We start from the raw sequence: 16,974 nt of genomic DNA, 5'->3' as shown, positions 1-16,974 counted from the left end.
GTCACAGCAGAATTAATGGGTAGTAACTGGGGATGAAGGTGGTGAGAAAATGAATTAAGTTTTGAGCATATTAAGACGGAAGTGTCTGCAGCACAAACTAGTCCAAATATTTTTTACAAAAAGGTCTGGGTTAAAGAAATACAGACTTGGAACAAACTGAGGGTTGCAGAAGGGAGGGGGCGGGGGGGTGGGGTAACTGGGCGATGGGCATTAAGGTGGGCACGTGTTGTGATGAGCACTGGCTGTTGCACACAACTAATGAATCGCTGAACACGACACCAAAAACTAATGATGTACTACTGTATGTTGGCTAATTGAATTAAAAAAAAAAAAGAAATACGAACTTGAAAGTCCACAGCACAGAGGGACAGAGGTGGAAATCCTGGAGGGAAATCACCCAGGGAAGGAGGCAGAGTGAGAAGGACACCAGGACGCTGTCCCCCTGTTTGAGAGGTGCTCGGAGAAGGGGCTAGATGAGAAGCCAGATGGAGTATCAGGAGGGAGAGGGTCTGGAGAGGCAGGGGGTGTCCACAAAGCTCAGAGTAAGCAGGGACAGAAAAGAGCCAAGGGGCTGAGCCACCCGAAGGCCAGTGGTGACACGAGAAGAAAGTCTGAGGGCCGGGGTGGGGGCCCCAGCTGAGTGAAGGAGTGAGTGGGAGTCAAGAGATGGGAGATAGTGAGTGCAGACTATTTTAGGAGGTTTGTGCACCAAATTTCCAACTAACAGTGGAGGCAAGGCAGGGTGGAGAGTTAATTTTTAGGTTGGGGAGACTTGAATGTGTTTTAGGCTGAAGGGCAGGTGTCACTGAAGGGGCAGAGGTGAAAGTGGAGGAGAGGGGACATGTGAGGGGTCAGCCTGTGGGTGGGGGGAGTGAGCAGGGAGAGGGGGCTGTGTACGTGGGGGCAGCCAGGGGGCACCATTTAGTCCTTAGAGCAACACGTTTCTCACTGAGAAGGTTTTAACTACTGACACTGCTTAGAACTGCTGGTACATGGAGTTAGTAAAAAGTCGACGGACTCTGAATCAGCTTTACAATGATTTAAAAATTCTCTGCAGACCAGACACCCACTTATTACCTGCAGCTCTTATTATATAGACCTCTGCCAACGCTCCGCCCTTGGAATCCTTTGATATGAGAAGTAAAGATTTCTAAGTAGGTTTAGAGAAGAGATTCAGTCTCTTCTGGTGGCTTTTATTTTTTTGTATGCCGTAAGGTGAAAAAGAAGGGGCCAGGGGAGGGGGTATAGGATGAGAAGAGCCACCAGTCATGACTCACTGCCAAGGACCCCGGCGGCAGGTACTCCACGGGCTCCTCCATGCCTTTCCCATGAGAAAGGAGCACCTACAGTCCTTTCTCATGGGGCCAGGGCTTCCAGTGTCCCCAGCGAGAGGCAGAGGGCAGTCTCCTTCTCCACCCTACTCAATTCACACCCCATAAGAAGGTTAAAATCCAGCAGGGTTTGCTTGGCCCATAGCCAGCGCCTCTGCCTGAAGCACGAAAGTGGACTCTGCAGATACTGTGGTGTCACGAAGCCTTCTTCAGAGCCTGGGGAAAGGGTGAGAATGGGATAGGAGAGCCAGTTTGTCATTGGAGTCGTGACTGCACCCTTGTCCATCTGCACAGGACGAAAACGAATTTTGACTAACCTACAGGAAAGGGATTTTTACTCGCCAGACATACTGAAGACCCATGATTTCTTTGACGATTTGCCTGAGCAATCAGCTTTGAAAACATTGCCCGGCCCAACCGCGGTGACACATACGTGTGCCCATGTGCTCACAGACACACACATTGACACCACGCACCACCCCCACAGCCCCGAAAGGACATTTTTGAACCCATTTACCACTCAGAGTTATTCCAAACCAATCGCAATGAAAGCAAATTTCAAATTTCAAGATACTTCTGAATGAATCCCATTGGGGGATGGGCAGTCACTGTGCTCAAGGATATAGGGTGATAACTTTCTGGAGCAGCTCAGCAGAGGAAATGATAATTCGGTGCATGGTCAGCATGACTTGCAACAGTTGGTTACTTCGACACAGGTTTCCATCTGCATCTGAAAACACAAAAAGCAGCATCTGAGCAAGGCCCCCTGAGAGAAAGGAGTCCCCTGCTGGGACACCTGACAACCCTCCATTACCCGAAGGTGGTGGGCGGCCAGAGTGGCTTCACACAGTGCTTTTCTCCCCCTGCCTTGAGCACCACACACCCCTCCCTTCTTTGCTTCTTACCCGCCTGCTGCATTCTCCCCTTCCCAAAATGTCCATTTTCATGTTTGTTAACCACCCCACCTGAAAGATAGTAGAGTCTTGGGAAAGGAATGAAACTTGCATCATACACTCAAGTTTCTGTTGAAAGCAGAAACAGATCCAAGTTTTATGGGGCCCAAAGTGCATATAATGGGGGGGTGGGGTCCTTTCTGGGGTCAGAGTGAAAAATATATAGTCTTAAGAGATTACAGTTAAATATCCTACTTTTGAAAAATTTACAAGAACATGTGATCATAGGAATACATTTCTAGGGCTCTCTCATGGCCTTGGAAGGGATTCCTGCCAGCGAGGGGCCCTGAAATAGAAGTTTGCCTAGGTTTATGGGCAAAATGCCTCTGGATGAAAATAAAGGAGGAAGACTATAGGCAAACATGGCATTTGGAGATGGTGGTACCCACGAAGTATCCCTGATGGTTCCTTTCAAAGATCACGGTTAACGAGGTTTTCCAAACCCAGCAGGTACCAAACAGATGCATTCCATACACGGGCAGTGGGTATAAATATTCCCTCTGGAGTGGTTTCCAAATCTTTTTTTTTTTTTTATTTTTTTTTTATTTTTAAAGATTTTATTTATTTATTTGAAGAGAGAGACACAGCGAGAGAGGGAACACAAGCAGGGGGAGTGGCAGAGGGAGAAGCAGGCTCCCTGCAGAGCAAGGAGCCCGATGGGGGGCTCGATCCCAGGACCCTGGGATCACGACCTGAGCCGAAGGCAGACGCTCAACGACTGAGCCACCCAGGCGCCCCGGTTTCCAAAATCTTTTCAACACTTATGGCATGCAGTGTTAGGGGCTCTGTTGGTTATTGGGGGCCAGATCTATTCCCCATCCTTCACCGTGGATTAACCCTTGCCAGCCGGCTTCCAGGTGGGTTCAGCTCTGGGGAAGCATCAGGGAGGCTTTGGTGCCACTTCCTGATAGCAGCTCTAGGTCTCTTCAGCGAACAACCACACTGGCTGGCCTGTCCTTCCTGGCTCCAGCTCTTACTGAGATCTAACACCGCTGATCTCCATTGACCCCTGGCCCCTGGGTTGGCGGAGGGGCAATGACTTCTGGTTGTTGACCGCCTGGGTGCAGCATCTCTTAACTCCACCCTCATCTCTGTAAGTACTACCTTCGCTGCAGTGCTCTCATTTAAACAAGCCATGTGAATTCTGTTCTCTGATGGGAACTTGGATGATTCAGGGCAAAGTATCAAAGGAAAGACGGGACATGACTTGCCACAGCACTTCGAAGCTCTTTAAAACACACTGTGCAAGCGAGGTTGTCATTTTCACTCTTTCCAAGTGCACCAAACGGTAAATGAAGGGCACCGTGCATTTGGGTTCCAGATTTGGAAGTTCTGGGTCACCCTCAGACGATGACCTAAAGTCACAGTTCATTGAGAAACTGCGCTTCAATGGCCCGGATCACTCACCTTTCCCTCACCAAATCCACAGATTTCTGCGTGTGCTGTTCCTCCCCCTGCCTGCCCTTCCCTGTTTCCCTGGGAGGACTTTCTGAAGAGGCCATGGCTTCCACTGGGCGCACAGTCTCCTCCTTTCCCAAGGATGCCGATCCTGCCTCTGTCCACATTCTCTCCTGCATCACCCACTTCCCTCCCTCTCTCTCTCCTGCTTTCCTTACCCATGGCACTTAAATACAATGTAACAAAGCCTTGGGCTCTCACCAGCTCTAGGACTTCTCCATTTCTCTGTTCCCGTTTTTAGCAGATCCTCACTCTCATCAATTTCCCACCTCCCATTCCATTTTCAACCATTCCATTTTGACTTCTATCTCTGCTATCCCACTGAATAGTTTATTTTCAAGGTCACCAACCAGCTCCACATTGCCAAATCCAATAGTTTGTTTCGCTGGCTTCGTCTGACTTCGTGATTCAGGTTGCATTCAACCCAACCAAACCCAAGTTGACAACACTCTTTCCTGGAACACTTTCTTCTCTTGGCTTCCATAACATCACACTGTCTCAGCTTCTCTCTCACACTCTTCTTCTGTCTCCTCTTCCTCTGCTGAGCATTTAAATGTCACCATGCTCTGTGGCTTAGTCCTCCCACTTCTTTTTAAAAACAATTTTAAAAATTTGAAACTTCTTAAATTTTAAATTAAAAATTTTAACTTTTTTTCTGGGGTGAACTCATCTAGTCCTTTGGCGAAAACACCATCTATTTGCTGATGACCGTCCAACTGATATCTTTAGCCTGAGTACCAAATTAACATGTCCAACATCCTCCTTGGCAAAGCAACACAGGGGTCTAATTTCAAACTTAACTCATCCCACCCAAACTCCTGACCTCTCTCTCTCCCCCCTAGTCCAGTCCTCCTCCATTCTTCCTCATCTCAGGAAATGGTACCACCAACCATCCTCAGTTACCCAAACAGAAAACCTAGGAGTCATCCTTAATTTCTCACTTTCCCTCACATCCAATCCATCAGCAGGTCTTGATTCTACTTTCAAAATGTACCTCAAACCAGTTCATTTCTCTCCATCCTGGCCATTACAGAGACCACTTGTAACTAGTACCATGATGCACAAACCCAAATGACCCCCTGCTTCCTCTCTTGTCCATTCTCCATACAGAAGCCAGGAGGGTGCCCATAAATCAGGTCATGTGCTTCGTACCCTTTAACGGATTCCACTCCACTTGTAATAAAACACAAAAATCCTTGCTGTGGCCAGTGGAGCTCCATCTGGCCCCTTCTAATATCTCCCACTTCATTTCATACCATACCACTCCTGTCCATACTTCTATTTATACCTCAGACCCTCCAAGTTTATTCCTAACTCATAGACTTTGCATTTGATATTTCCTGCAATGTGGCCTTTCTTCCCTTGGCCTAGTCATGTCATTCGGTCTCAGTTTCAATGTCACATCCTCAGAGAGGTCTTCCTTAAACTACCTGAGGTAGCCATTACCCTGCCTGAGATTCTCTGTAGCACTTACCGTGATTAGAATTATCGTTTTAATTTTTATTTTCTGAGTCTCCCCTAGAATATAAGCTTTGTGAGACCTCAGCCCTGTCTGTTTCTCCCACAACCTTATTTCCAGGGCCTAGAACAGTGAGGATACAGTGAGGATAAGGTATTCCTTAAACATTTGTTGAGTAAGTGAGTGAACTCTATCAAATAGGACACCCCTTAACTTTCCTTATGTCTTTGGATATTGAGCTTCCTTTTGTCATTACATATTTCACTGATGAAATACTTGTTTTCTTCTTGGCCAAAGTTTACCAAAAAAACTTAAGGTTACAACTTGACAAATCATTTTTATGAAGTATTCAGTTAGGCTCGTTATAGTTTTGTTAATCTTTTTTTTTCAAGATTTTTAAAAATTTATTTATTTGAGAGAGAGAGAGAGACAGAATGAGCTGTGGAGGAGGGGCAGAGGGAGAGGGAGAAGCAGACTCCCCACTGAGCAGGGAGCCCGATGCCAGACTCGATACCAGGACCTTGAGATCATGACCTGAGCCAAAGGCAGATGCTTAACTAAGCCACCCATTCACCCCAGTTTTGTTAATCTTTCATGAATTCTTCTCAACTTATTGAGGCAGGGTCAGTATCATGTTGGGTATTTTCACCATAAGCATCTTTGCCACAAGCTTTTTCACCACATAACTAACAGGCTGTAAGGCAATTTTGCTGTAAAAGATAAAAATTACCTGGTTGACAGTTTGGCTTCATGTTCCCATGATGCCGTACTCTCATTTTTATAGGAGATGAAGCTCAGCCCTCACAATGGTCTATACGGTGGCACCGACTTTTGAACCCAGGTTTCCCACAGAACTTGGAATGTCTGTCAGTGGACGCGGGACAATATACCACGAACAAACAGCCGTGGAGAAGGGTTTCACAATGCGATACAGAGCTCATGTACAAATACACATCTTAGTACTTGGAAACGGATACCTCTCTTCATGAAGGAGGAAATTTTAGCGAGGAGACAAATCCATAAGCAAAAAAAAAAAAAAATGTGTAATAGTACGAATGACTTTGAAGACTGTGTTGAGCTCCCACACACAAGGCCAATGATTTGCACAGGACTGCCACTGCACATTTTAAAGGTACTCAAATATTTTCTATTTTGCAATAAAGTCTTTTTAATTTCGTGATTCAGTTTTCATGTTTTCTCATGTCCTTTTAAATGAATATCCCTCTTTTTTTTGTGATTTTTATATTTTATGGCCAAATTGTTTTTCACCTGATTCGTTATGCATCTAACTTGTGGGGAAGATCCTCACTGCGCAGGTGTTGGTGCCGATTGCCTGGAACTGGTTGGTGTTGCGCTCTGTTTTCTGGCCCGATCTCTGTAATAGTGATCTCTTGCCACGAAAATTCCACATAACAAACCACCCCAAGACTCGGCGACTTAAAACAGCACTCAACTGGGTGCCTGGGTGGCTCAGTTGGTTAAGCGACTGCCTTCGGCTCAGGTCATGATCCCGGAGTCCTGGGATCGAGTCCCACGTCGGGCTCCCTGCTCAGCAGGGAGTCTGCTTCTCCCTCTGACCCTACCCCCTCTTGGGCTCTCTCTCTCACTCTCTCTCAAATAAATAAAATCTTAGGGAAAAAAAAAAAAACAGCACTCAATTATTTCTTCTCAAGTGTCTGTGAACTGGCTGGCGGGTGAGCTCGGAAAGGCTGGGCTTTGCTGGGGGCCACTGTTCCACAGGCCCCCCCGGCCACCCTGGACCAGCTGGCTAGTGAGGTATGTTCTTTTATGGTGACCACAGGGTGCCTAAGGACTACTGGAAATACTGAAGGCCTCTTAAGCCTAGGCTTGGAAGTGACAAGCTGTCACTTCCGCCTCGTTCTGCTGGCCAAAGCAAGTCACGCTGCTGAATCTCCAGCGAAAGAGTGGGAACTTTAAAGTTACATGAAGAATATCACTGACACACAGCAGGTGAAACGTGTGTGTGGGGGGTGTGTAACAACGTAATCAAATCTACCACAATTATGAGGGGGCTAACTTCATTTTTTCTTAAATATTTTATTTATTTATTTGAGAGAGACAGAGAGTACAAGGAGAGCGGAGTGAGGGGGTGAAGGGATAAGGGGGCAGAGGGAGAAGCAGACTCCCCGCTGAGCAAGGACCCTGATGTGGGGCTCAATCTGGGGACTCCGGGATCATGACCTGAGCCAAAGGCAGACACTTAACTGACTGAGCCACCCAGGTGCATATTCACAGGAGCTATGGACACAGTTGACAGGCTTCTTTAGGATGGGCAGCCTTGCTATCTCAATTGTTCTTTGTGGCTGCCTAGCATCTTTCCATGGATGATGCTCATATATTAGGGAAAGGGGCTTAGAAGTGTCCTGGATGAGATCAAAACGGAGTGACATATGGAAGGATTTGAGGAACTAAGTAGGTTTACCACAGAGTAAACTAAGGAGAGCTATTAGAACTGTCTTCACATACCTGGAGTACCATCTGTGGGAGAAGATTTGCTCTGTGGGGCCACAAAAGGCAGAACCAGGGACGCTGAGAAGGAAAGAGGACTGAGCACCACACGGGGCAGAAACTTCTAACCACTAAGACTGCCCAACAATGGAAGGACTCCCATCACAGAGATACTCACGAGGAGGCTGCCGAGCGATACTTAGTTTCCACCCGTGAGGGGCAGAGCTGCTGTTATTCACTGAAGCCCTACTAATCCCTGGGGCTGCGCTAAGAACCTTAATGATGTTACTTCTCATTCTTAAAATAATTCAGCAATGTTGGTGTTGCTCAAAACTTATAGCTGAGGAAATCAAAGCATAGAAAGATGAGGTAATTTGTTCTAGGTCAAAGAGACAAAGAGCTAGGATCTGGATCTGGCTCCAGGTCTGCCTGATTCTAGAACTCCAGCTCTCTCCACTATACTCAGCCACCTGCCACATGGCCATGGGCCAGGATAGGGAATTCAAGTGATAAATGGGGGCTGAAGGAGATCAGCTTTAAGATCTCTTCCAGTGCTCAGGGCTGAGTCTAAGAGATGCTGCTGGGCTACTGGGTTGGAAGCAATGCACATTTGGGAGAAGAGCTTTTGTACTCTTGATGGTTTCTGAAAAACTCGTGTATGCCTTGGCTGATTGATACTGATCATTAAAGTTGCCCTTAGGATAAGAAGGGTGTTGTGCCTAAGATGCAGAACCACATTTGCTCTCTGCTTTTACCGTGTACCCCCTCTTCCAGAGCTCCATGATGTTCCCCCACTGTGGCGTGGTAATCCTCACAAGCTCTCTGTGGGAGTGAGGGCCAGCAAATGCTAAGGCCGGGGAGGGGGGTGACTCACTCAGCAAAGGGAGGCAGGAATGGGGTGAGGCACCCACACCCAGAACTCCCTTCTTGACTCTCCTTTTCCACCAGGAGGAAGTCTGCATGTTCACTTGCCCTCGTTCCTGCCACCATCTGTCCCCCGGGCGATGGTCAGCCTCCATGGGACCTCATCAAGGGTGCCTTCCCTTCCTGACTTCATCTCACGGAACAAGCACTTCTTTTTTGAGAGGAAGAGCCTCCCTTTGAAAGTCAGGTTTCTAAGTGGGTGGTCAAGGGGAATTTACCTTCCAGACTGCAGGATTTAATTTTGATATTTTGATATAATTGCTGTAAGCTGATTTAAATATTTCAATGAATAATTTCATTTTGTTTGCCTCTTTAGGCTTTTCAAAATGCAGGGTGTCATACTAAAAATTCTAATAAGTAAAATGTGCAATGCATAATAAAATGTGCACATTTTCTCAGTACCATCTGCTTCTCACACTTTAGGGGAGACTTCTTTAAAGGGTTGAAACCTCAGCGGCGGGGTACAAAATGTCAATCTTCTATACTCTTATCACTAGACCTGGGGAGTAATGTATGCTGCTAGGGAAGTATATTAGCTAAGGACCCATCCAACCTGTGGACCATTTGGTCCACAAAGCAAAAAGAAAAGCCACGTGGCTTCTAGATAGTCATTTGTCTCTGAACCAAAAACAAAACAAAACAAAAAACAAAAACCCACCATTTTCCAACATTAGGCTCAGTGGCGGCAATAGCTACACTTTATGGAATCACAAAATCTTGGGATGAAAAGACTTTTGACATTTTCTATCTCAACCTTCTAGCTCATGAAAGCATCACAGTAGGTGACTATCTAGCATCGACTTGTACCTTTCCAGGGAAAGGATATGGCTCCCTAACTATTCTATGTAGGGACTTTTCATTCCACTTCAACTAAAAACATTTTTTGATGCAATTAACCTATACTGGTCATTAATCTACTCTGTGTGAGGCACTGTCTTAGGTCCCAAAGGAGAGCTGAGGAGCTCTAAGGAAACCCCTTGTCATTAAGGAGCCCACAATTTACTTAGGGAATAAGACACACACCCAAGACACATAATACTATTAGGCAGTAAATGTTAAGAGTGAGCACACAGAAGGATGGCGAAGTTCAGAGGAGGGAGAGGCCCTATCTAGTCATGAAGGTTTAGGAAGCATCTTGGCATCTGTGGAGAAGTGACCCAGCACTTGGAGATTCAAGAGGTCATCTGGTTCAGCTCTTTGCCCCTCAATTGGTCTGCACACTCTCTTCTTCCTTTCTTAAATAAGTTATTTGCCTCTGACAGCAATGAACTACTCCCTAATGATTAGAATCCCATGAGAATAAACTTGCAATCAGCTGCATTCCAGGTACTGCTTCTTGCTGATAAGAGGCGGGGATGACTTTCCTACAGCGAATGTTTGTCTGGGGATGAGGCACGAACGACTTGCAGCAGAATGGACATAAAATATGACCAATACCACAGAAACTCCAGAACAGTCTTTGCTTCCTCTTCGTTTTGGTTTCCATGGACATCTCTTGATATGTGTAGGATTTTGAGTGTACCGAAGGCAGGAGGTCAGAAATTGGCCTATCGCGGCTAGGTAAGCTGCCAGCATTGGGGGCATAGCACCAAATAGCAGGTGCGTCAGAACCAGGGGCCAGAAAAAATGGTAATGGGAACGCTAGGGTCAGAAAACCACGGGGGCAGAGGCGGATCTGGAGCCTAGAGCAGAGCAGAAGCTGTGAGTGGTCAGTGTCTCCAGAAAGGAGAAGACAGGATCTGGGGAGAAGTTGACAGACACACAGAGAGCCCTGAATGTGTAACACCAGATAAATGTTCTAAAGAAATAAAATCTACTTGACAGCAACACTGTTACATTCAGTAAATCCCGTTTGGAGAGGGTTTGTACCCTTTCAGCAAGCTGAAAAATAAATTAATAGTTTGTTGCTGTTCCTTGTCAAGCTTTTCAGTGCTAACAGTTGCTGCCAGGGCAGGAAGTCCATGTGAAGAAAGAATGGGGTGCTTCATACTCTGAACTCTCACAACTCCCAACCACCTGCACAGCTGAGAACATGTGCCGAGTACTACCTTGGTCTTGCTTTTGCTCCTCGGCCCCTCAAGTCCAGGAGCAGGAGAACAATCGGGAGCAAAAGAAGGATCTGTGAGGCTGCTGGTGGTGGGCCGCTAGGCATTGAGAGCACAGCTCTCCTGGGGGACAGCGAGGGGGACCCTGATTTGTAGTGTTGGCAGATTTCCGTGGTCTAAATATTCCCGTTACGGCCTTTTCAAAGCTGCTGGCGTGCAGTCACCGAGCTTGGAGCTGGGGAGAGCTGCCTGTGGGGGGCGGGGGAGGGGAATGGGGGGGGCAGTGGGCAGGGCTCGGCAGCCCACCCGAGGTCAAAAAGGTTGGTCTTGCCCAGCAGCCTGCAGTATTCCTTCTTACCAGGTGCTCCTGAACCCATGTTACTGCTCCCCTCACTCCGCATCTCACGCCCTCTGGACCTTGCCTAGTGACTGACAGAACAGTTAATCCGGATCAAGAAGCTCCTCTGGTGGAGAAGGACGTGAAGGGTGAAGCCACTCAGATATCTCCAACAGCAATTTTCTTGAAGTGGTTGGTGCTCTAACCCAGGGACAAACATTTTAATGTAAGGTGAGAATTTGGGAAGAGGGAAGCTCCCAGTTTCTCATAAATCCAGCCTTGATCTTATTCCCTCTGGGATAACCTGGCACATCACAGCCAGGCTAAGGCGTGGGGCCTACCATGTGAGCGTGGAGATGTCAGTCTAGCTAGAGTATTTCCTAATCCGTGGCCCAACAGAGCGTCCAGGAGCTCTGAGTATCTTGGTTACAACTGCCTTTTAATTATTTATTTGCAATGGCCGGAGGACACCACGACATGGACAATACAGAAGCCTCAATTTAACCATGACCTGCAACTGTGAACTTCAGCAACAGGTCTTTAGAAGCAGAGTCTTCCCCCAGTGGGGAAGGGGCTGGCCAGGCTCACTTCTCTCTGCTCCCACCCAACCCCTGGGTGGTGATGACAGCTAAGGCCAGGGACCCAGACAAGGGGAAAACCTGGCTAATCAACCTCTACCATAAAGGGGATTTGGTGCCATCAGGCCTCCCTCAACTCCTGTCCCAGGGAGGCCGACCAGGGAAACACTCAGTGAGGAAAAGCACCTGTGCCTCCCCCCTTCATCCTACTGACTCTCCATCCTATTGGGTCAGGGTAGTGGGTGGGAGCGGGCAGGCATTTCAAGTGGCACAGCACCTAGATACCGCATGCGTGTGTATACACACACAGAGTGCACATGAGCAAACTGTTCCTGAAGCCAGCAGATGGAGAACCACGCTAGCCTCCCTAGATGACAACACCTGATAGCAATGCTTTGTTTTTACTGCACTTAGGTTCCACAAACAGGATCACCTGTGTTGAACGTGAGAGTTTCACAACTCTGTGCTGTGGCAGGGACCGTGGGCTCAATTTTAAAGATGAAGAAACAAGGTGTCATGCCTTGGCCATGGTCACAGGGCTGGTGAGTGGAGGCTCCTGGACAGGAATGGCCTTCTGACCCCCAGCCCAGGGCTCTTTCCTTGGCACGAGTCACTCTTCAGGGATTAGGTGAATGGGGAGAAGACTGGTTATACCAGGAAGAGCTCTACCTTTCAGCCATCCATGGTACAAGCCTAACCCCCTTCTCTTTGTCTCCCCAAGAAGCCCTGCACCCATATGGACCAACCCAACCCTCTCCCTGCAATTATGGTACATTCTCTAAAAATCACCCTGGAGATCCTAACACTTAAACCTACCACTTTTCATGACATCAACACAAGGCAGCTATTACTGGCACCATTTAGCTAGGACAACTAGAACCCAGACTGCCTGGCAAGCCAGTGGCTGTGTGGGTGGAAATGCCAAGGCCCCCGGGAGCTCCCAGCCCTCCTGTGTTGGCCCACCTCCCCCCTCTGGTGCAGCAGGTGCTCTCTCTGCTCCCTTGGCCAAGCCATCAGCAGGAACATTCCTCCCTGGGCACAGTTTTTCTTCCAAAGCATGAAGCTCTATGTAAAAGATGACCCAGATTTTTTGGATGAGTGACTGCAATCTATAAATGTCTAACCAAGTGCATGAATTGCCTAACGTGAAAAAGAGCTTTTAGCTGTGTCGTCTCTGCTGAACAAGACAGCCGGCCTTCCTTGGGGACTGCTGCCTCAATCTGGACCTGTCACATCTGAAGAATCAGGGGGCTGACAAGTCGTCAGGGAAGCTGTCCTCTTCAGTTCTGCAGACGAGACACAGTTCTTGAGGCGGGAGTTGGGGAACCGGGCTGGCACTAAAAGGCCAGGGAAGGGAAAGGTGTGACAACTTCTGGGCAGGCCCAGTGATCTGACTCTGGGACAACACCATGACCCCAAACTCTCCAAGCCGTGGTCAGAAGGTAGCACCAACTGAACGCAGTGTGCAGCCACTTCTCTGGGGCCCAACTCCCTGGGAACAATCAGATTATCTGCCTGGGTAGTTAGGCTGCCATTTGATTCTTCGGTGAGCTGCCGTCAGCAGAACCTACTTGGCTCACACAGTGATCATTCCCCAGCTCAGCGCCACAGGAATGTGCCTGGCAGAGGCCTGTCCCAGCTCCCCAGAGGACACATACAGCTACCAGCAGGTGGCCGGGAGAGAGGCCAGCAAGGGGGGAGTGGACCCAAAGGAAAAGAGACAAGGGCAAGCACAATAGGGAGGAAAATCTGGGGCAGCACTCTTTCTTTGCTCACTGGAGCACGTTCCTCTCGCTTCATTCTTGTCTGTTAGATTTGGGGCCTTTTTTGCATGTTTGTTGACAGGCTGAAGAGGTACTAAGAAGCAACTTGGGGAACTTCCCAAACACCACCCAGTGAACTAATACAAGACCTCACTGAGATGGATTGGGTAGCCTCACACTCAACCTTCTTAAAAAAGTTTTTCTCAATGTGTGACTTGATCCTAACAGACCTACTACATGCCTCAATCACCTCGTTCCAGTGCATGATGGGGCTGAAGCAATTGGTATATGTTGACATCAAATAGCAATACACTGAGCGTAGTCTTTCACCAAAGATGCTGTTCTCGGCTTATAATTCTCTGTGATGAAGAGTCCTGTACAAAACTGTCATAATCTCACCATGTATGGTAAAATTAACCCAGATTACAAAAGTCTTTTGTAATCTGATAGAAGTTATTCTGAAAGTCTCCCGTTGCCTTCCTTGGTTGTAGTTAGGATTAGATTACATTAGATTAAGTACAAAAAAGGGCTTAGTGACCCATGAAGCGCTACAACAGTTGGTGAACTGTTCTTATTTCTCTGGCTGGATCTGGAGCACCATTTCGTTTTCTTTTTGCTTCTGTTAGTCTTCAGCTACTCCAGATGGAACTATGATTTTTCATGGAACACTGCAACCACAACTCAGAGAGGCTGTCCACTGTGGTATGTCATGCTGTCCAGGCCAATGACACTGGACTTGGCTTCCTCTCAAGCATGGTCCAACTCCATGGCCCAGTTAGTTGGGGGGCTTTCCAAGCTTCTTCACGATCCTAGCTTTGAAGTACACCTGCCCCTCAGACCCTTAAGACAGAAGGACAGCTTAGAGTTTGGTGAGATGCTAGAGAGAAATCTGCATGAGAACCTGGGAAACAATTCTGATCCTTTTTTTTTTTTAAAGATTTTATTTACTTATTTGAGAGAGAGATTGAGAGGCAGAGAGCACGAGAGGGAAGAGGGTCAGAGGGAGAAGCAGACCCCCCGCCGAGCAGGGAGCCAGATGCAGGACTCGATCCCGGGACTCCAGGATCATGACCTGAGCCGAAGGCAGTCGCTTAACCAACTGAGCCACCCAGGCGCCCCAACAATTCTGATTCTAATAGACCTACGCACCTAGATAACCTTGCTATCCAGACAGAACTGCATGGAGGGTAAGGAATCTCTTACAGTCTGAAGGAGAGAAGCAGCTTCCCTCTACTCAGGAGCCAAGAGCCAAATAAGAATGTTCCAAAACACCCCAACTCACGAACTTGTGCTGTCACCATCTTACAGAAATAGCCCAAATGCAACACTGAAACTCACCATGTTGATACCAACTGGCAGCTGGATGAGCCAGGCGGAATATTTGGTATTGCTGGAGTAAATGCAGCATCTGACTAGAAGAAATGAACTATATTCAAAAGTTAGCCTGACTCCATCTCCTTCTCTGTATCCTTTCGTTAATATACACGAAATGCTTCCTGTGTACGAGAGAGGTCTTACGTGTATTAACTCTATGCAATAGGTGGTATTATTGTCATCTCACAGATGGAGACAGTGAGGCAGAAACGGCCTAACGTCCCCCGAGTCCAGCTAGGAAGTGGCAGACCTGGGGTTTGAACCCAGGCTGCCTAGGCCTGAGATAGCTCTGATCATTCCTGAACCTCAACTTGCTCATTTGCATAAAGAGAGCTTGGCAGTGTCTTGCCCCCGGGCCACCCAGCAGAGAGATCGGTTGAGATAAGGAAAGAGCTTTGATATCTTTTGGGGAGAGCAGGTCCTGAACTGAGTCCAAACCACGTGACATCTGGTTGACTTGTGGGTCCTGAGTATCTAGGCTGCCTGACAGTTGTCACGTAGGCACATGAAACCCTCACTCTATTGCTGAAGTATTATTATTATTTATTGGTGCCTTCTTGCCGACTACAGTCTCCCTGCACGCTAGCTCATTTGAGCCTCACAACAAATCTGTGGGACGGGTATGAGTTTTATTTATTTTTTATAGGTGTGAGAGTAAGGCGATGTGATCGACCTGAAGTCACACAGCTGATAAGTGCCAGTGTTGGGGCTTGAGTTCTGGTCTTTTGACTCAAGCCCTGCCCTCTCCACCGTAGCTGTGGCTGCTCATTCTGAGAGCTGGGAAGATCACTTCCCCTTGGCACCCGAGGGTTTCTGGAGCCAGCTTCCATGGTAAACGAGAATACTGACATCAACAACCACCACCACCACGAACTGAGCATCCCGTGTGCCAGATGCAGGCGATGCCATGTGACATCTATTCTATCACCACAGCTCTGCATTCTAGATGCGTCTCTGTTTCACGCATGCAGAAACAGTCAGGAGAGGTAAAATAACTCTGTCGGGGTCCCAAAGCGAGGAGGTGGGAGGAGGGGGACTACTGCTCTGGTTATCCTTCTGACTCCAGGGTTTTCAGTCTATGATGGCCTGCATTACTATTTAAATGGGAATCCTCCAAGGATAAGGACAAGCATGTGTTCACTTCCTATCAGTTTCCTACAGTCTCTAGTCCCCTGCTGTACCCGTTACCCTGGGGCCATTTCCTCCACCTAAATCGCAGTATAGAAGAATAGCCAATGACTAGCAACCACTGATCACACAAAACAGTATGTGCACACTGACTATGAGGAAAGAGTTAAATGCCTTTAGAAGGAAGAAATAGCTAAGGATTTCTAGTCCCAGGACTTGGAGATATGAGAGGATGCAGGGAGGTGATGGTGAGGAAATTAACACAGTTTTAAAAAAGAAAGGGTAAAAAGAGTCAAGAAACTATGAGGACAAAGCAGGGACTAAGATTTAGACTGTTCTTTCAATCTGTGTTAATGTCACTGGTGTTGAATTCCATTTGCAGATCTAGACAGAGCAGCCCCTTGACACAGTACAGTAAGAGCTTCCCAGACAGCTGTAAGAATCCTTAACTTTAAGGCCATTGTGCAATAGAACAATATGTCCTCAAGTGAGAAACCCAATCAAGATGGCAGAATAGGAGGATCCTGAGCTCACCTCCCCCCACAGATACACCAAGGCTACAATTACATGTAGAGCAACTCTCTCTGCAAATGACCTGGAGCAGAACAGCTCTTTTACAGCTCAAGATATCAAGAAGGGTCAGTGGGGCAGAGATGCAGTCTGGGTAGGACCTACACCCCCAGCGTGGCAGTGCACGGTGAGAGGGATATCACAGGCACCGAGGTCCTCCCTGAGGAGTGGGGGGCTCAAGCCGCATTGGGCACACCCCACCCTGGGGACCAGCACTGGGAAGACTAACCCAGTAACTTTATAGTCTGGCTTTGAAAATCAGCAGGGCTAAACACTAAAAAAACTTGAGAGCTATAGGAAATCAAGACTCCACTCTTAAAGGGCCCACACACAATCTTACTCGCTCCAAGACCCAGCACAAAGATGGTAGATGAAAAAGTGTCTGGGCCATATGTAAAGGAGATTTACTGGTTTTCAGGCATGTGCTGGAGGGGCAGGGATCTATAGGAAGTTTCTCTGGGAATGAAGTACTTGCAGACACAACTCTTTCCCCCCTGCTTCTGCCTAACTGGCCCAACAGTGGTGGGTGCTGGTTCAGACACTATCTACCTTGCTAGCACTACTCACCTAACTCCAGTGTTCCCC

General features: G+C 47.7%; 1 protein-coding gene across 1 annotated transcript in view; it reads right to left on the bottom strand.

Annotated features, from left to right (window-relative positions):
• Positions 1–16,974, bottom strand: part of RASGRP1 (RAS guanyl releasing protein 1) — a 78,393-nt gene that overhangs the window by 32,247 nt on the left and 29,172 nt on the right. The window contains exon 3 of the mRNA XM_045901753.3: positions 1,956–2,061. Within this exon, the coding sequence (XP_045757709.2) occupies positions 1,956–2,061 (106 nt within the window). The remainder of the gene's footprint in view (positions 1–1,955; positions 2,062–16,974) is intronic.

Source organism: Mirounga angustirostris, unplaced genomic scaffold, assembly GCF_029215605.1.
Source record: "Mirounga angustirostris isolate CCGP_5_RB_7025 unplaced genomic scaffold, mMirAng1.0.hap1 SCAF_9, whole genome shotgun sequence".
NCBI lineage: Eukaryota > Metazoa > Chordata > Mammalia > Carnivora > Phocidae > Mirounga > Mirounga angustirostris.
Note: the sequence above shows the minus strand (reverse complement) of the source record. Positions and strands in the feature narration are given on the sequence as shown.